Source organism: Pungitius pungitius, chromosome 13 (genome assembly GCF_949316345.1).
Source record: "Pungitius pungitius chromosome 13, fPunPun2.1, whole genome shotgun sequence".
Lineage (NCBI taxonomy): Eukaryota > Metazoa > Chordata > Actinopteri > Perciformes > Gasterosteidae > Pungitius > Pungitius pungitius.
In genome coordinates, this window is record NC_084912.1 from 2,323,952 (window position 1) to 2,340,923 (window position 16,972).

The following is a 16,972-nucleotide window of genomic DNA, read 5'->3' on the forward strand; positions in this document are numbered from 1 at the left end:
ACTAACACACACACCATTGCTATTAAGATGCCATTTAAATGCCACACACACAGACAGAGCAGGAATAAGTCCTTCCAAACAGTATATACAGTAAATCAAGCATATGAAGAGGGGGTAGGTCATATATATATAATTCCAGGAAAGCTTCGGGATAGCATGGCAATAGTAAAAGAGTAAAAAACTATGACTTTTAAACTCCAACACAACTTGAATAAAGCTATAAATGAATAAATAAAGATGAATGAATCTTTCATCGACACATTTGGGGGATAGAAACCCCCCCCTTGGGCTAATCAATTGCTAATACATTTTCTCAAGCAGAATAATCATATTTCCCTAAAAAAGTCCCCAACAAAGCCCCATCCGAAGCAATATGAAGGGCAGCCAATGCATAGAAACAAAGAAGGAATGCAGGAAAGGCTCCTGTCACTTACTTGCAGTGCTTGTGAGGCCCGCTGAGCGTCTCGATGACGAAGCATTCGCCGGCGTTCAGGCAGTAGGCCAGGTCCTTCTCGTGGCAGGGTTTGAAGTGCTCCGAGTGCAGCGGAGGGACAGTCGGAGACGCTGCGGGACAAACGAAGAAACTCTCGTTAGTCTTAATCAAGCCTTTAAAAAAAAAAACACCTTTCGGTTTATCGGTTTATCGCGACGAAGGGATTCGCTCCGTGACAACGATCATTCATCTCGCTGCCTTCCAGCAGCTTAATACTCCTTTTATTGTCTCTTTAATTCGGCAAATAAATCGTCGTATCTTTTTAAATTGCAGCGAGATCCAGTGTTCCATCGCCTCGTAACACGCCGAGGATGAAAAACAACACACTGTCATTTGTCTAGACCCCCAAAATGTCACCAGCGAAAAGACGGATGGAGAACAGGTAAATAATCTGTTGGGCTGTGATTAATACTGCGCGGTCACAGAGAGGCTGAGCTTCTCCCAGCGATTCATCACGACCCCGCGCGCACCTTTTAAAGGATGATCTTATTACTGAAATTAACAAGTGCAGCGCCGGTTGCTCGCCAGTAAATGTGGGAATTATGAAGCGTTCTGATGTTAAAAACAGTCAAAGCCGCAGGGGGGGGGTTGTTGCTTCGGGTGGCGGCTGGCGATCATTTGAGAGAACGAGATGTAGAGATTTGCAGAGACTTCCTCATCCATCAGCTGGAGTTTTGAAAAGCATCAGATGCAATTGGTCGGGACGCGCCTTTCAGACGCGGGGAGAGATCCGATCGATCTGGAACCCGCCGATGATGTTCCAATTAAAAGCAGGCCGGACTGCGGACGGATCCTTTCGTGCTTACGGATGAAAAACGAGTCCGCTCGGGGCTCTCATTAGCCGATCCTCAGCTTTGTTTTGGGGTTTTTCTTCTCTGAAACGAATGGGACGAGCAGCGATAAGCCACAACTTTATGCTCCAGTGATTAAAAATCTGTTGTGCTCACAGGACGCAGCTATTAGCACCAGCGCGCTGATAGCTGTATCGGGTCGGCCTCTAATGGAGCGTGAAAGATACGTCCAAATGAACCGGAGATTTCTCAATCAAGAGATGATGAGAGATTAATAAAAAGTACCGTTTTGGGGTGATGGGTGGGTGAAGAGAGTTATTTGAGTATCTCCACAGATCCCTTAATCTGCAGGGTGTGTGGTGGGTTAGGTTATGAGATGCTAGGTGCTGATGGGGCTCTGGGGATCCTAAACAACCCTTGGTAATTGGCTGTGGGGGGGATTAGTTGTGTCGAGGCGGAGTCTAACTGAGACTTGTTTGTATTAGATGAGGATGTCAATAGGTTGGACGTGGTCACTAGGGGGTCTTGATCAGAAGTTGTATCATATAAAGCAGTGGTTCTCAACTGGTTCTGGCTCCGGGACCCACCATCACCCCTTAATGACAAGCCGCGACCCAAATCGAGTAAACATTCTCAACTTCTCAAATTTATGAATTTTATATTGAGGATGTTTAATTATCCTAAAAACCCAAAGTATCCCCCATATCACAATGGTTTGACCCAACCTGGAACACGCTGCTGAAAACATGGACAGACGAGCTGGCAAAAAAAACGAGACTCCGCTGCATTCAAATAGTCCCTTCAAAATAAAATCACTGGAGGAATTATTATTAGTTTTTTTTCATTCCAATTTTTATTTTCCCATGCAGAGGCCCTACTGGGTTGCGACCCACCAGTTGAGAATCACTGATATAAATGGTAGTTTAAGCAATTATTTATCATCTTTTTAGTTGGGAAAAACCTCTGAATTCGTTAAAAAGTACAACCAGGGCCGGACGGGCGACCGGAAGGGGGGAGGAGACACCTGAGTCCAATCTGCCTATTTCGTTTAAATAAATGAGTTATCTTTATTCACTGTAACTCGCGGCATTGATGAACCGCACAGCGACGTTAAAAAGGTTTTTAATTAATGAGGTCCACTGATACTTAATCACTACAGTTCTCATCAGTCAGCCGCTGGTTAAATCAACAGCGTTTTTTACGGAATGTCCGGGTTATGGGTGGCGTGTGATCGATGATGGGGGGCCGACTGCGGAGGTAAAGCTTGTCACCGCGAGGGTTCGTCACCGTTAAGGTGAGCTCGAGTTGATGATCGCTCTCCAAACCGAGCCCGGTTCCTCCCCTCCGTGTCGCTATGAGGGACATGGCAGAACTTCTACTTTCATTCTGGCATCCGAACCCTTGTTCCCCGTAGCTTTGTACATTATGCGTATAGCGTAACTTACACTACATGGGAACTACCCGAGACAAAACCACAACATGAAAAAGTGATCCACACAACAACAACAACATCAACACACGCCTGAAATGAACCTTTTAAAACCTTTACTTTGCTGGTCACATGTTTTCACAAGGACACAATGGGATTAAAGTCAATTTGAGCGATTGCATTGTCTTCCTAAGAGCAGCTGCCAACTGGAAAGAGAACAATGAATAACTTAGGCGTGTAGTAAGAGGGAACTCGTGATATAACAATGCCATGTTGTGTGTTGTGACATGCTGCATTTGCCACACATTCTGCACACCATCAAAAGCCAGAACTACGAAGCACTTCTGCGTCTTCCCTCCTCGCTCTGCAACACTGTTTGTTTTTTTCATGGGTCAACGGGTAGAGTTCCCTTCAGACCCGACTTCATGTTTGGACTGGGACGAGCTATTTGCCCAAACACCACTGTGGCTAGTTGGTTTTCCAAAGAAACCAGTAACCACTCAGTTGTTGCTGTTGGGAAATTGAGTTTAATTGGATTAAAGTTGACCTCGGATTGCTACAATTTACTTAAAGAACTAGATTTACAATCCTTTTAAACACCCAAATCAAGACGACATAAAATGCACATGTACAGTCACTAAATCTTCAGCTCTTATAAGTATGTAAAGCTCATTTTGTGTGAAAACATCTGCAACTGATTAAGACAAAGACCAAAAGAGTAGCTCATTGCATATGACACACACAACACTTTGTTGTCGAAATTCTTTTGACAAGGCGGAAATCTCATGCTCCTTTATTGTTTCCAGTTTTAAATTGATTTTCCCAACTACAAAAGAGACGTCCTTAACCTTTTCCCTCCCGTACGTCCTACAATCAGTGCAGAACGTGATTTTATTTGCTGGATTAGCCGTTCTCGACTGGTCTCCTCTGTATTTTTGGTGTCATCACCAATTTTTCTCTTTTTTTTGTGTGTCTGCGTCCGGGTTATTCTACACCTCGCCTTGCACTGAGCAGGTCTCCCTGCGTCGCATCAAAAGCCTCCACCTGTCACGTGTGTCCGCGCGTCTCGGTTGCTTGGTAACGAACGTACGGCGACCGAGAGGGGAAACCGAACAACGTGCATGGTACGACGTTAGCAGGACAACTTGCTTGGCGTTTTCTCCTCAAGGTGTGGCATTTTGCTTCTACGGCAACACGGAAGGGACAAGCCATCTCAAACGCAAAACATGTGAACATTAGACCAATAAAACAATTATTTAGAGAGATATATAGAATTCCACCCACCAAAGAGGCTAGTGAGAGTGACTGCGTTCTACTCGCATTTGGCGGGGGGGCGGGTGCTAATATCAAGCCGCGCAAGCATCCATTTGTCATCCTCTGCCTCTTGGTTTGACACAGTTGTCACGGTGCGCTGTGGGTTGTTTAGCTGAGCTCTCGTCACCTGTCAGATCAGACGCCGGCGCGCACTCAAAGAATTGTCTCATTGTAAGAGTTGACAAAAAAGGGAAAAAAAAAAATTGTTTTTACTGTTTGCTGAAAATATCACTGCGAGTTTGAAAGCATCTCGAGGCAGGCGTCAATCACCGCGGAAAGAAAACGTCCAATTTACTCCGGGCCTACTGGGCAGAGAGAAAGAGGACGAACCAGCGAGGATCAATAAACCATCGCCTGCTGGGTAACGCAACCACTTCAATATCGGTTTTCCTTCTTTCATCTCGCTGCTTACTCGAGGAAAATGTGGAAGGAATAAAGAATCCCTGATTTTTCCCTTGGTGGCAACGTGCCGCTTGGTTGTGGTGGAGAAAAGGAAGCAGCAATTCATGTAACACTTGATAATTTTGGTAATTAAAAAAAACAGAAAAAAGGAATCCTTTCCCTAACTTCCAATAGCAACACTAAAGAACTTACGAGTCTTTGAAGGGGCGGAATATGCTGGGGAGATCATCGCTGAGATGACTCCAATCACTTGTGAGTGCAGGTGATGCAGTATTCATGATTTAATTATTGTTCTCCGCTTTGTGAATCGAGATGAGCACGGGGACAGACGGATGAGTTTGAGCGTTTACGAATTCAAATTGGAAAACCGGAAAAAACAACTGTCTCCTACAGTGATCCACACTTCAAAGTGCCAGCTGGTATAATACTTTTTCCATTCTTGGACTATTCCTGTATTTTTCGGAGTGTCTTTAGCCGACACATTTTGGGTATTTGGGAAAATAATGTAAAATATACTGTATATTATCGTCACGTTTAAAAAATGCTTTGGTCATGATTGGCTAAAAAAAAAGGTCCTTGACGACGGCCCTAGCAACCCAAAGCCCGGTGCAGGATTCGCCTTTCCTCACGCCGGACGAGCTCGATCGCTCTGTGATATTTGATCCCGCGCTGATCACAAAATGTCATGACCACGCATGCATGCAGCTGATAGTCAAGGCAAACACAAAGCTGCAATCAGACACGCCGATGTTAACCGTCTCTCCCGGTCTCCAGATATTTGGGTCTGCGTGTTATATTCCTGCGTTATTTGTGCCTTTTATAAAAACCCTTTTCTCTTCATAATGATTACATGAATTGTATTCGCTGTCTAACAGCCATGAACCTAACTGCCCGCTCCAGTGAATGTTAATGCGTTGTTGAATGCTAATGAAGCATCGGCGGATATTTGTGCAGGTTGCGCGGGGTAATGGTTGCGTCGTGATGCCGTCTGCGGGCGCTTAAGAGGTGCGAGCCCAATGGCCCGTGATACTGTAATGAGGTCGTGGGTACGCCGGCGCCGCTGCGGCGGCGTCCAAACTCTAAATGCATTCCTGCACTCAAATCCCGGGTATGCCTTTAAACTATTTGCTTTAAACAATGTTGCACTGATAACTGCTGACCCTGTGTCTCCTCTTGAAGACACGTCTCTGCATAGAGGGTTGAATGCGTACGTCTCATGTCGCACAGAGCCTTGGGTTTGTGCGCCAATGGTGCCGGGGGGTTATCTTATAAGCAAATACGTTATCAAGCAACTCAAATATTTCCATTTCAAATCATCCAGAAGAAGACCCCTCCGGAATAGGTATGAATGTTGTGCAGTACTTTCCCCCCCATCACCTCTTGACACGCAGTCGTTTGCCTACAATAGTTTTGGAAACCATTTGAAATGGTTGTTTTAATTGGACACAGAAAGTTTGCATTAATAACGTTATGGACTAAAATGATATTTCCCAGTTACATTCCACAATATTATCGTCGTAGTGGACAACGTTCTCTAGTGTCCACTAGTGTGCTTTTTGTTGTGGGCTACAGCCTTTAGCTTTAGCCCACACATTAAATCAATCAATGTTTAAAATAGGCTTCAAGGAATCTGAAGAATGTTGAGGTTATGGCTTGAAAAGAGATTTGAAAACTTCCCCCAATATCAGGAGGTGTTCTACCTGATTCTTTAAAGTAATACTGTGAATAAATTACATTCAGCACACTGTGCTTCTTCCCTTCCCTCCTCCCAACATGTGTGTAAACCAAAACACTGATGCTCTCAAGGGGGCTAAAGCGTGACAACCCGTGGGCAGGCCTGTAATGGCGTCCTTCATGGATGACATTTCCCCCGAGTGACAGATCGACAGGCAGCCGCGCTAACTGATATTGAAGGTCTCAGGCGGGCTACTCCTAAGCTGCCCTGTTATTGATTGGCCTTGCGAGCAGGAATGAAGACCAAAAGGCGTGGGGACAAGAGAAAACCAGCGGAAAGGGGACATTGTGTTCGTGGGGGACAAGAGAAAACCAGCGGAAAGGGGACATTGTGTGTTCATGTGCAAAAAAGAAGCTTATTAGTTGTACAAAGTGGCAGGTGTCTGAGATGCTGATGCTAAACAGAGAACATATCGCCAATTCAGTATACAATATTTACATTACAGATGTAAATTCTTATTCCATAGAAAGAGGCCTTCTGATGGTGCTGAATTGAGCCGTTTAACAAACAATCCTAAATATGTTTGGAAGCCCTAACCCTAACTTACACATGAAGCATGAGTTGGTTCTTTTCCTCGAACATATGTTGCATGAAAGGAATAGTTCCCATCTCTTTGCCTCCAGTGATCATAGACAGTAGGTACATTGTATTGGATCTCTCAGACTGCGGGTCATTCTGAGGACAAACACGGATGTGTAAGTGAAGTTACCGCATTGATACAATTAGGCGGCCTCGTTACTCCTTCTCCAAATCATATGCATCTAAAATTGGATTTTTTTTTATTGAGAAATATGTAATGAAACCTGCTGCAGAGGTATAGCGGGGGTAACCCATCTCACACAGCCAGCCTAACCTGAATTTGACCCCGGCAACTTTAGATTCAGGGAAGCTGCAACCATCGTGCTGCTTTAAAGAGAGTAGTGGTGTAAAGAAATTACACTTCTCATTATTCCTATTCCGTCAGCATCCTTGATTAATCAGATTCTGGTTATGATAACGCAACTAAACGACTCATTTGCAAATTGATTGGTGTTTCTTGAAAGTCATTGGAAACGACCAATAGAGGCGCGCGCTGCTTCCTCATGCTGGAAGGGTACGAAACGTCAGAACAGCGCCGGAGGTTTTCTGCACACGTCCGATGCTCATTAGCGCTACAATGCGCCGCCGCCGCCGTCCCATTTACCAGCTCCAGCACTCCGGAGTGGTAATCATTTTTTTTTTTGCATTTGCTGCTTGAGTCGGTTCTGAGCCGAGACGGTATACCCCGGAACCTAAGTACCTCTGCTGTGAGGATTATTCACGTGTGCTGAAAGCGTCACGTGAGGTGATGCTACGCAAAAGTGGCCCGTGTGTGCTAACTTTTAATGTAGAATGAAGTCAAGTCACATTTCGTTCAATATTTACTTCATGTCTGGGGGCGTTCTACGAACACTGTCCGTGTAGATAATGCGGAGCACTCTGTAATGTACACTGATGTAGAGATTTCAAACAAAACACATTGTATTGGAATCGAACTTTTAAAATTCACGGGAGAGACAAGCTTGTTTGGGAACACTCGAAATGCCAAACGATTCGTGGAGGATGATGCTGTGTTTCCTCGGCGAGCCCAGTTAGGAAAGCAAACACTCAAGCGCCTTTTTCGGAGCATTTTAAGAATCTTGCAAGCTTTTATTGTGGCTGCCAGTCGGATACTTCTGGGTCAGTTCACTCAGTTTGGAGCCTCCCTAATCATGAAAGACTTACTGAACACACCCAAGGCGTCCTCAACAAACAATCCCTCTGTAAATGAAACTTCTGTTCTCCACCCTTATCTTTTCCTTCACCCCCCCCCCCCCACTTAATGCTCAAGTGTCTTCGCCTGTCTGGAGCCCAACACGACAACAACGGGGTCACCTGCAATTTCCTGTTAGGAACAAAGGGAGAACAAAAGAAGATGAAATGAGGGCCCTGATTGACGTGATACCTTCCACAGCTCCATCACATCTAAATGTCAGTACGCCAACCATCAAAACGCCAACCCCCTACCTAACCGTATACTCATCCTAACTTAAACTTTTTAGACGAGTCAACCTTCAGGCAGACCTTTGAAGTAATAAAGGCATCTAAAATGTCCTTACGTTCAACCTCCCACCCCACAAACACTCGACACACCTTAACATTCCATTTAAATTGTCCACAGGGCTCCTATAGCCTCACTCAGAGAAGCAGGGTGGTTGTGTTGTAGCTGCAGCGTCAGGCACAGGGTGGCTATGGCGAGGGTATCATTACGGCGCAGCACGATCCAATAAAGATAAGAGCACACCTCTCTGCCTCATACGCGCTGGTATACAGCTGTCCAATAAATATCCACCGAATCACCGCAATAGATATCAAGGTTTCTTTGAGAGGAGAACAATAGCCTGTGATGTGAGGTCTTAAAATAACTACCCGCGGTTAGGTGGCAGTAACTTACAGGCTGAGTAAGTTTAATGAAAACGGCCACATCACTTCACAACAACACAACAAGCTGCAAGGCCGGTCTCGCGGTCGAAAGTCCTGTCCTTACTGTGACTATTTCGTTAACTGCCATGAGACTGGGACGGTCTAATGTGAGAGCTGGATAGTAAACCCGTCCCATTAGTAATGCACACATAAAAACGGTCCTACATTACTAGCAGTCGATTCAGCAAGTGTGGACCTCCGTTTGTGGTCATTTTTGCAATGTGCAAAGTACACATGAGCTGCAACATTCTGAGTGCGAGATGCAGACTTAGAAGGAGAGGCAGCGGGCCTCTGAGGAACACCTGCATTCAGATGGACGGGGGTTTCTGAGCAGGTCATCCGAGCAGAGGATGGCTGCATGAGAGAAAAGCCAAGCGGGGGTTTGGGGCGGATGAGGGGAACGAAGATGACAAAGATTGCATGGAGGTAGCAGAGTTAAGCGATGTCAGCCACTGCATTGCAGATGCTCGGCGCAGATAGGCCTCGAGAAATGGGCGTGTGTGTCGAGACAGCGCCGCTAGTGGTCGGAGTCTGACACATGCACGTGTCGTCGTTTTTTTCTTTTTACCGCACACATATGAATACACGCGGCTGGCTATGAGCCAACCTGTGTGCGGGTGCAGATAGGACCGATGATTTGTCCGGGTGTCACGCCCATAATCCCCCCCCGTCCTTCCTGTCCTCATCTCGGGAGCGCGTTCGCCAAAAATAAATAGCGGTGAGTATCGTGTCTCGTCGCGTCCCCCCAGCCATCTGGCTCTGTAGTGGAGGAATTCATTACTCTCTCCGGCCCGATAGCTCCTGCACTCTTCCTTCGGACTGGCCTCGCATCCCTGCCGGCTCCATTCTGACACCGGAGATTAGAATCACAAACAGGCTGCTAATGTGAGTGTGAATGCGGCGTCCACGGCTTCTGCTTCTGGTCTACAGATTCCACGGGTACAACTAATGCGGTTTGTACTTCTAGTAGTGAAATAGTGAAGATAACAACTGTTGGGATTGGATAACATCAGAACCCAACGTCAAATATATTTGTCAAATTTTAATCCCTTTTCAAATCCGCTCTGAGATTATCTTTCAACGGTTCAAAAAAGTTAATAACGTCTTACATTTAATTTTTGGGGCTTTTTTATGGTCTACTTTTACATGTTGTGAGTTCTCATGTAGTCGGTCATATTTGACTTCAAAAGTGTTGCCTTTATGCTCCATCAAATTACATGACCTCCTTATTTGCTTCCTCCTTGAACACTCCAACACTGTGCCTGGTACAAGTGGTTTTTGCCACATAACAGGTCCATTCAGTATTGGAGGCAGAAAAGGATTGAACCATTGAGACTGCATTCAGGTCAAGTGACTCTCACCATAACTTGATTCTGCAGATGGAAGCACTTGTACCTCATTCTGGATCTTTTTTTAAATTTTTTTGGCCTTGCCCACCTGAGCATGGCGTCACACCTGCAGCTGAATGAAGCCGAATCACAACTGGGATTTAGCGTGAAAAGATATCTGATTAAGAACCTGGTTTGTGGTTCTTATTATCACGTTAATTAAATTATACTCCCTTTAAGTTCTGAAAATAGCAAACGTGTGTCTTAATCTGAGGGGTTTAAGTACGTACGGATAGTCAAACTGAAGTTAAGTGAAGTTTAGGAGCGCGTTCCATGAAAAACCAAAGTGCACTCACAGCTGACCAGTAAGTCAGCATCGATGCAGGCTCCCCGTTGGAGGGTTCCAGCCGCCTCCACTTCCCTCTAATTGGATTGTGTAGGATACTTAGCTTATCGCCAATGTAAAATACCGCCCCCCCCCCCACCCCCACTGTCACTTATGCATCTGTTGTTTTCTCTATCCATCAGTTTAAATGCTGCAGCAGTTAAAACTGCGTTCATATATTTCACGTCTCTTCCTGCCCGCGCCCTTTCTACGTCTCCTAATAGGCCCGTGATTAATGAACCCATCAAACATTTGTAGGGTTGCAGATTGCTGTTTGGAGGGGGGGGGCTTTTCTGTTTATTGGAAGTGCTTTGTGAATGCATGTGACCTCACTTTTGCTGCCACAGCAAAATATAAACGTCGGTCTCGCGTTCCAATTCATCATTTAGTCAATTTCTGAAAGCTGGTCAAATATAAATAGTCTTAGAATTATATTTAAGTTCTTCCTGTAATTTTCCTAATACCTGGTTGGATTTTAAGGATCTTAAATCAAGTTGTACTTTAAGCTTAACAGCAGTGGAACTTCTTATTTAATTTAATGACTAACTGCCAAAGTGGACTTAGTGAGGTTTTACCAAAAATCCAATTATTGATCTTCCACTGAAACCTGTGCACGTGTGCAGCTCGGTGTAAATAAAGTGGAACCGTGGGCCGTCGATAAAAAGTGTCCCGATGTACCCCGTTCGTTCGTTAAATAAAGCCTAATAATGACTTTTCTGTGTGAGACAAAAGGGCAGAGCGTTAAAAAGAGTTAAATGTTCATGAACTTAAAACACACTGGGGAAAAAAGGTCAAATTTCACTAAATAAATAACAGTAAATAATAATATTCTAAAAAAAACGTGACGGTGGGTAAATCGCTTTTCTAAATTCTATCAAACGCACCTAATCGGGATTCCAACATGGCGCCGTTACAAACAAGAGGTCGTAAAGCACACAAAGCCCCCCCTCCCTGCAGGAGCTGTTGGTCTCATCTTTACTGGCTACTTCCTTCTTGTTCATCACCTGCTGCCCTCCATCTCCTGTCGAAAACATGCAACCTCTGCTCTCTCTTCCTCCCGCTCTATCCAGCCATCATTCAGTCACTCTTTATATTTACTCGTCATCCTGTGCTTCTCTCTCTCTCCAAGAACAGAATTATTAATCAAAGCGGAGAGGTGCCCCGGGCACACACTCTCACACACTCACACAATCAATACAAACAACTCGGTTGCCAGTGAAGGAGCTGCGTGGTGCACCAGCAAAAACCTCGCACACAAGACAAACAAGACACATATTTGCTCAATTTCTGCAGCTGCGAGAAACGAGAGAGCGACCAGTGGCCAAACATCTGGCTGTGTGTTTCGGGTCCGTGTGGCCCTTTGGTGTCAGAAGGAGCACGTTCTCTCTTCAGAGGGACGAGCACAGGATGGTTGCTTTTACTCAGAGGAAGGCAGAAAGACGGAGAGTGTGCCGCAACAAAAACAAGCCGCACTAAGTTTCATTAATGATTATGTTCTTTTTCTTTTTTTTATCAACTCCCAGCAGGGTGTTCTTGTCTTAAGAAAAGATGATGAAGCTGAAATATTTGCTTCCCTCGGGTTTTCTTATCATGCACTCAAATGAAGAGATTATATAACGCATCAAAGCCAGCTTAAAAGAGAGCTACGACAAGCATCAGAATGTTCTGGGGCACCACCCGTTTTGAACTTTGTGAGCGGCCGTTATCGCTTCCACTCATGTGGTTCGGAGGAGACAAAATGCACCTACCACTTTGTCCACGCGTGTCTCAGCGTTTGGGGAAAGTTTTAGCTGTAGGCCACAAAACTACTGAGTTAGTAATGGAGAAAATGGTGAAAATGAGTACCCCTGTTTTGCAAGTTATGAAAGGAAAGCTCCTCCCACGAAGTGACCTAACTTCTTCCTCGGGTCTGGTCATAATTAGACTACTAGAGGTTGTTTTTTGGTCTCATATTGGTGATCTTTCATCAAACCGTCTTACACAAAGTAAGTGATACGCAACTATGAGGCTGAGGACCCCGGATGACGATGAATCGAGTGTCTGATGTGACTAAAGCTCTTGGGTCGGTGCCACTGGCTCTGGACCCGGTGCGGTTGGACGAAGCTGCATCGCTTCGCACCAGACGGGAGTCTTTTGGCTTGCGACGGCATTATTGCACAATGCGCCCAACAGAGAGCGAGGAGATGGAAGAAGGCCTCACGTGCCTCTCTGATCCCGAGAGGCTCACAGTAGATTTTAGACACATCCACTCAGGGAAATTCGACATCAGATCCAGGAACGCGTTTTCCCATTTTCTAAACGCGCTGGCAGCGCTTTGAATGGGGTACGGTCACATTATCTTATATGGTCCATAAAACCCAAATGAAGCAGTAACTCACCGCGGTGTGACCAGAGACAGATGTCAATTTGAGCATGCTGTACAGAAAGTACAGGTTTGTTTTATTCCCGCAGCTATTTCAGATGTGCTGCCAATGAGGCAGTGGAGGTGCTGAGTCACGCTCTCCGCTAAGCTCCTGCTGATTGGTCCGTTCATCTCGTAAACGATAACCGAGTTCTGGCTGGCTGGTCCGGCTGTCGTCACCCGAGATGCCATCAAACTGTTTTCACCTCATCTGCTGCTGTCCTCGTTACGTATTTGTGTCCCTTTGTGTACCCTTTCCGTCTCAGTCCTTTCCCGCTGCCATATGGACGACATGTCTTCGTGCTGGGCTCTGAATCCCATGTTTCACTTCTCCTTCCAGCCCCATCTTTTTTTTCTGCCAATGCAGTGAACGTCTATCGCCCCGCTGACGTCACAAACGTCATAAAATGAAATAAAATCTATGATTTGAGGACCTTGAGTGCATGCAAATGCCCGCCCGCCCACTCCCTCCCCCGTGTCCCCTCCTCGCCTCCTAGTCCTCTTTTCTCCCCTTTCTGCACCAAGCACACAATCACACACAACGCTTCATCGTCGCTGCTGGCCAGCGAAAAGGAACGCGTCGGAACGCGGAGAAGATCCATCACGGAGGCTGCAGAGCTGCAGCCCGCCACGGAGCCGCCACGTGTGCCAAAACGGAGGCGGCACACAGGGATCTAATTGGGGGATTGAACGGCGTTCGGCCGCAGGGGAGAAACAAGGTAAAAGGAAATGGCTTCCACCCTTAAAGCCGTTGCCCGCTTGCAGTTTGCTTTGGTTTTGGTACGTATCTTAGCGTGGCAGCAGGAACACCGCAGTGAGTGGAAGATGCTCCCGCCTTCATGCAACCTGCTGCAGCTGGAGAAACGGTTAACGAGGTAATTCAACCTCAGGCAGGCGCGTCGAGAGACTTTGTCCTTCCCACGGCTGGCGTCAGGAGATGCGCTCATCCGCTCAGCGAAAGGCGGAGTCGTGCTGCGTTTGAGGTCCGCGCGGAACATTTCCGCCCATTCACCGGGATCCTGCGGCTGAAAGTGACCCTTGACCCCCTCTCTCCGCACACGTGATTCGATGACAAGCACCAATGGATGCCGAGGACGTCGGCGTCAGTAACTTCGTCACATATTTTTGCCCCGACTCGCCCCCGGCAAAAAGTTTGATTGACAGATGGTTTCATGTACCCACCAGCCAAGAATTCTTTGAAAGTGCTTGCCATTTTCCCAAAAAACATTTTCCGATCGCGGCTTCTCAAATGATCCTGAGCATCAAAACCATCTGGCACGCAGACCAGTGAGTCATTTTCTACACCCTGATGGAAGTCCAGTGAGCTTCAAAGTTGCAGCGTTGGGAGCCGATTTTCTGGATAAATAATCACCCAAACTTAATGCAATCTTAAATTGTATCCTGTTAAGAGAAGCATATGCAGTGTGGTTTTTTTTTTCTCTGAGTGCCATGAGTCATAGCAGGAAAAAAAACCTCAGGAACGAGCCTGAGATCGATATAAACTGCGATGTATCCGGATCCCTTCATAGAGAATCGTCCCGCCTCGATTGTGGTTCTTGAGGTTCTGCAGGAGATGGTCCAGGTGTTTTTTTTTTTTTTTTGCATGCCTTAAAAGCAGCTTCTCTGAGGGGATACTTTGTGCTTGGTGATGGCGAGGAGGGGATCGTTTCAGAGGCCGCCGCTCGCTGCCGTTGGAAAATCACTGTGAGAAATAAAAGGCAAAATAAACACACCTTATCGTGAGGGGATTTTTTTCTTCTCACGCTGCTGAAACGGAGGAATCTTTTGTCATAGCACAAGCCTCACGTATATACGTTTTTTCTGCATTTTAGCCACAAATTCTTCAAACACTGTTTAAAGGTCGGAAATACTATTGAGGAAACAGAGGTAATGTCCTACTTTCCTTCATGTCCTTCTTTCCAGTTCTCACACAAAGATGCATTCTGCCTGAGATTGAATGGAAAGACTTCCCTACAAAGGATTTAAAGGTGATGTATTTGTAAATGAATTACTACCAGCGGCACATACTTATTGTCTTGTGTAACATCAAGCAAAGAGTTAAGGCCTGACCTTCTTTTATGCTTTCATGTCAGGTGATCAAAGTGAAGTCTAGGTAGTTCCCACGTGACGTTGTGTGGGAGGCTCCTCCCAGAGCCCCTCATAGAAGGTACTAAAGATAATTACAAAGGATGTAATGATTTACAGAATCCTCCCTGCAGGTTCCATCCTGTAACTTTCCATCTAATAAGTTTGCTAACGACAACCACCCCCCCACCCCCAGGGAGCTGTACCTAGAACCCTTTTTATTAAATGAGTCCAGCGAGGGAATCCTACCAAGTCCGTGTGGAGGGCCTTGACTTGCGGGGAGCAGCAAAGCCCCGAAAACCACGGTGCACAATCCCATTTTTGGCAGGTTGTGGGGCTGAGAGAACTTTTGGACCTCCAAGCTCTTAATGATCCTTCAAGAACTTGTGTACAAGCAGGAGAACCGATAAGCAGATCGATATGGGCAGAACCACAGCCCTCTGGGACAAATCCTTTATTCCTAAGCTCCATCTTATTATGAGCAGACCGCGTAGGTCCTCAATTTGAACACTTCTGAGATGCGAGCAAACCCGTCAACTGCATTAAACCTTTTGAATTTCACAATAAAATGAATGAAAAGAGAGTAAAAAGCCACCAAATTCAAATGCATTCACTGAGTCACTGGAGTGACTGTGCATAATAGTGAGGCAAACATTGTTCCAGGTGGTGCGATCTAGCGCAGTGGCTGCCTGACAAGCTGATAGCTTTTTAATGAGCTCTTTTGCAGCACGTTATGATTAGACATCATCAATAAGCATCTCATTCGGGAACAAAGGCTAGTGTCTGATATATTCACCTGTGCAAACTGAAAGCCTTCCACATACAGCGCACACGGGGCAGGCAGGGGGGGACACAATGAGCACTCACACACGCAGGACTCACATCCGATAAGATCTAATTGGATATTCTCCGCCATGCCGTCTCGTGCAACACATGCGGAGCTCCATGTCCGGTGTCTCTCAGCTCTCATCGCTCTCACAAGTGGTGCCTCGGGGCACGTGAAGGTTGATTTAAATCATCCTCACGTCCCACATCCAACCCCTCCACCTAGCTGCAAGGATGGCTTATTGAAATATATGAAACATCAATATCATGACATAGTGCCCAGATAAAAATAGAAACAACACAGACTACTAAAAATTGCTGCTTTGCACCATTTTTTTTTTAGTTTTTCGGGTGTCCTGGCTTTTCAAACAGGTCCGAAACGGAGTGATTGATTGGCTCTCCTCTGGCTGTGACAAAAAAATTCTATCTTCAAATAATGAAGAAACACCTGACGGACGGGAGACATCTTGGGGTGAACAGTTGAAAAGTACTTGATAAATGAAAGGGTGTTGTGCTAAAAAGGACATCTCAGCTGAGGAGCCGCTGGTCTCCACAACCAACAGGCCACAGGCAGACATGCCAACCCTCCTGATTTTTCCGGGAGACTCCCGAATTTCAAAGCCCCTCCTGAAAATCTCCCGGACCGACCTTCTCCCAAATTTCTCCCGATATCCACCCGGAAACTGGGCGTGCCGTTTCAGACCAAACAATAATAAAGGTTACACCTTTAAGTCAAGCGCTGCAATTAGAACGAAAAAAGATGAGACTGGCGCTGCAAAGAAAACCCCCCCCCGGTCCTTTTGAATATCTCCCTAATTCTGAGGTGTCACGGTTGTGTATGGCCAGCAGGACCGTCTCGTGACCGTCCCTAGACCAACTCGAGAACAATGGCTGCCTACAAGTATTTATACCGATCAGTAAAGGTGTGAAAGTCTGTGACCGCACCCCCTGGGAGTGTGGTGACCGCGCCCCCTGGGAGTGGTCTCCTGGTGAGTTCAATGTAGCTCGGCTGTTGAAGGCCTCAGTCAATTCCCAATTGTGGTGCTATCAAGTATTACATTAATGCATTTCGGTAGATCACATTACATTGAATACAATCATAACTGTACATTGGTATTATTCTATTTATTACAGTTTCAAAATTACAGTGGTTTTACAACATTCCCATTACTTTATCGAATACATATCCCCAGAATCATGGTTGTGTTTTGTTTGTACACTAAATGCATTTTATCTATAGTTAATTTATGAACCTGGTCGTCAATTCATTTTTTAATATCCTACACTCTTAACAACGATAGAA

General features: G+C 45.8%; 1 protein-coding gene across 1 annotated transcript in view; it reads right to left on the reverse strand.

Moving 5' to 3' along the window:
* LOC119214147 (pro-neuregulin-3, membrane-bound isoform) overlaps nucleotides 1-16,972 on the reverse strand; it is a 207,928-nt gene that overhangs the window by 71,502 nt on the left and 119,454 nt on the right. Inside the window, exon 2 of the mRNA XM_037465643.2 lies at nucleotides 435-564. Within this exon, the coding sequence (XP_037321540.2) occupies nucleotides 435-564 (130 nt within the window). The remainder of the gene's footprint in view (nucleotides 1-434; nucleotides 565-16,972) is intronic.